Raw genomic sequence first — 3,025 nt, forward strand, 5'->3', positions numbered from 1 at the left:
GCTGTTTCCACGCTTCCTGGTATCCAATTCAAAATCTGAAAGTTGTGTTGAAATCAGCTCAACTAATGTAGCTAAGCTGTTTACTAATAATTACTGTTTATGTGCTTTGTCAATTATGGTTCATATCCTATTTTTTTGTGGCCAAGAATTTTAAAAATGAACATATATGCATACTAGCATTTCACAAAGATTTGTGTTTGAAAGCTTGAAAATTTCTGAAACTGTGCTAGTTAATATAGAATTGTAACTAGGTTTGTAAAAATATCTGTAATGTGTTTTTTGTTTCTGTGTCACAACTAGTGGAGGCCTTAGCAACTTGCTGTACCACTGCTCACTTCCAAAAACTCACACTCCTCTGGATGGTGAACCCGATCAAGTCCTGCTTCGCATGTACGGTCAGGTCCATGATGGACAGGTTGAAGCCAACATTACAGAAAGTATAATATTTATGCTTCTTTCTGAGAGGAATCTTGGACCAAAGCTTTATGGGATTTTCCCAGAAGGAAGGCTTGAAGAATATATTCCTGTGAGTTCATGGATATTTTTCTACTTTTATGTAATGTGATCAGCACGATTAATCTTAATATTTTTGTGGATTTATTTGAGCTACAAAATCATTTCAAGTCATAATTTAGTATTTTTTGTTATAGCTGAAAACACTTTGTAAAAGTGAAAATATTTTTAGATATGCATTTTTGTCTTTCATTGTTAACCAGTGGAATTATAGAATTTTTTATAAGTTATAAAATGTTATGTTGTAGTAAACTTAAGTTAGTTGTGTATGCCTGATGAAACCCATTTGGTTCAGACATATTTTGTAAACATAACACATTTTTATTAGGCCAAAGCCATGACTTGCCAGGAACTTCAAGATCCTGAACTTTCAACTAAGATAGCCAGAAAGCTTGCTTTTATCCATCAGCTCGAAGTACCTATTAATAAAGAGCCAGTTTGGATGTTTGAAAAAATGGATAAGTATGTGAGATGGAATAATTTAGGATTTTTTGTACAAAGACAATTTTAACATTAATATTAATCTATAAACATTTATATACTTGTTGATGTTTGTGGTATTAATATATATTTAAAAAAACTTATAATATGCATGGAAAGTTAAGTTCTGAGGCTCTGTTTATTGTGATTGTGTCTGCTACTATTTCTTAGAATGTATAATGTGCTGATACGTGTATATAGCGTGCTGATATGCACATGCAATGTGCTTATATGTGCATATAATGTGGCACCAGTGTAAATAATGTGTATATGGTGTGCTGATATATGTATATAATGTGCTGCTGTGTATATAGTGTGCTGATATGCACATATAATGTGCTGATATGTGCATATAGTATGCTGCCAGTGTAAATAATGTGTATATAGTGTGCTGATATGCATATATAATGTTCTGATACATGCATATAATGTTTGCCAGTGTAAATAATGTGTATATAGTGTGCTGCTATGTGTATATAATGTGCTGCTATGTGTATACAGTGTGCTACTATGTGTATATAGTGTGCTGATATGCACATATAATGTGCTGATATGTGCATATAGTATGCTGCCAGTGTGAATAATGTGTATATAGTGTGCTGATATGCATATATAATGTGCTGATACATGCATATAATGATTGCCAGTGTAAATAATGTGTATATAGTGTGCTGATATGTGTATATAATGTGCTGCTATGTGTATACAGTGTGCTACTATGTGTATATAGTGTGCTGCTATGTGTATATAATGTGCTTGGATTGTGAGTCTGAGAGTTTATGGTTCCTGGTCTGTTGCCAACAAAACAAACTCTGTACTTCGGCACCATGGGTGTGCTACAAGACTGGCAGTCAAATTCCAGTTTGTTTTGTTTTTTTACTTTTCACGCTAAGTTACACAAAGGACTGTCTGCACATAGCTCTCCCTAATTCTGAACAGTACAGATTACAAGGAAGGCAGCTAGTCCAACACCACCAACTACTAGACATCTCTTGTCTGATCAGACAGTTTTTCATTCTTTTATCACTGTTTCTTCTTTAGAATGTATGCTCTTACAGAAGTAAAAGTAATGCTTATGTTAGTGGTAACTATCGACAAAGATGATTGATTTAGACACTGTTGTTTGTAATGCACTTATTTTTTGTATAGTACGGACACTTCATGTGATGTTAATTTAGAAATGTTATAAAAAAAAAAGATGTTGTGAATGCTAGCTTTATTTAAAACTATATAAATCTGTGTACCTAGAATATTGCAAAGACATAACCTGGACTATATCAAGTGTTCATTTGGAAGGATATCTTTACTTTTTTTAATATGGGAAATGCCTTCCTATGTTGTACTTTCTAACCAAGATGCCCTGGCTTCAGTGTTTTTAAGTTTTTTTAGAGCACTTTGTTAATATCTTTAATTTAAGCAAATAAGACAGAGGACTTAACACTAAAAGTTGGATTTTGATGCCCACTGTGGTCAGAGCACAAATAACCTATTGTGTAGGTCTGTGCAAAAACAATAAGATAAAAATGCATTTGAGAATTGTTTGGCGAGGCACGGTTTTTAGGTTTGAGTAGTAGATTGTCAAAAGAAAAAAAAATGGTTATCCTGATGTTGATCTTAAAAACTAAATTGCTGAAATAAATGCTAAAAGTTTATTTGATAATTTATCTCGTACACATTATTATTATTATATGTTTCACGAGTTAGTTAATCAAGTGAATGTTAGTAGTGAACCTGATGATTAGGGTACTCAACTCTCGATCTTCAAGTGGTGGGTTTGTGTCCTATCACCTTTTTGCCATAGAGGCTTTATAATGTGATGGTTAATCCTACTTTTGTTGGTAAAGAGTAGCCTAAGAGTTGGTTGTGGGTGGTGTTTGACGAGCTGTCTTCCCACTAGTCTATCACTTTCTAAATTAGCTGTCTTCCCACTAGTCTATCACTTCTAAATTAGCTGTCTTCCCACTAGTCTATCACTTCTAAATTAGCTGTCTTCCCACTAGTCTATCACTTCTAAATTAGCTGTCTTCCCACT

At 33.5% G+C, this 3,025-nt stretch overlaps 1 protein-coding gene across 1 annotated transcript; it reads left to right on the forward strand.

Annotated features, from left to right (window-relative positions):
* Nucleotides 1-278: 278 nt before the first annotated feature.
* On the forward strand, nt 279-1,024 carry LOC111084128 (choline/ethanolamine kinase-like). Its single transcript, XM_022380914.1, has 2 exons — nt 279-526; nt 842-1,024. Exons 1-2 carry the CDS (start codon nt 389-391, stop codon nt 1,022-1,024), a joined length of 321 nt encoding a protein of 106 aa, XP_022236622.1. The 5' UTR covers nt 279-388.
* Nucleotides 1,025-3,025: the final 2,001 nt, after the last annotated feature.

Source organism: Limulus polyphemus, unplaced genomic scaffold, assembly GCF_000517525.1.
Source record: "Limulus polyphemus unplaced genomic scaffold, Limulus_polyphemus-2.1.2 Scaffold13903, whole genome shotgun sequence".
Classification (NCBI taxonomy): Eukaryota; Metazoa; Arthropoda; class Merostomata; order Xiphosura; family Limulidae; genus Limulus; species Limulus polyphemus.

Bases quoted from the DNA above. Each gene is read 5' to 3' on its own strand.
- LOC111084128 (XM_022380914.1), top strand. From the start codon at position 389: ATGTACGGTCAGGTCCATGATGGACAGGTTGAAGCCAACATTACAGAA. The intron at 527-841 runs GTGAGTTCATGG...CATTTTTATTAG, and splicing joins GGCTTGAAGAATATATTCCT to GCCAAAGCCATGACTTGCCA.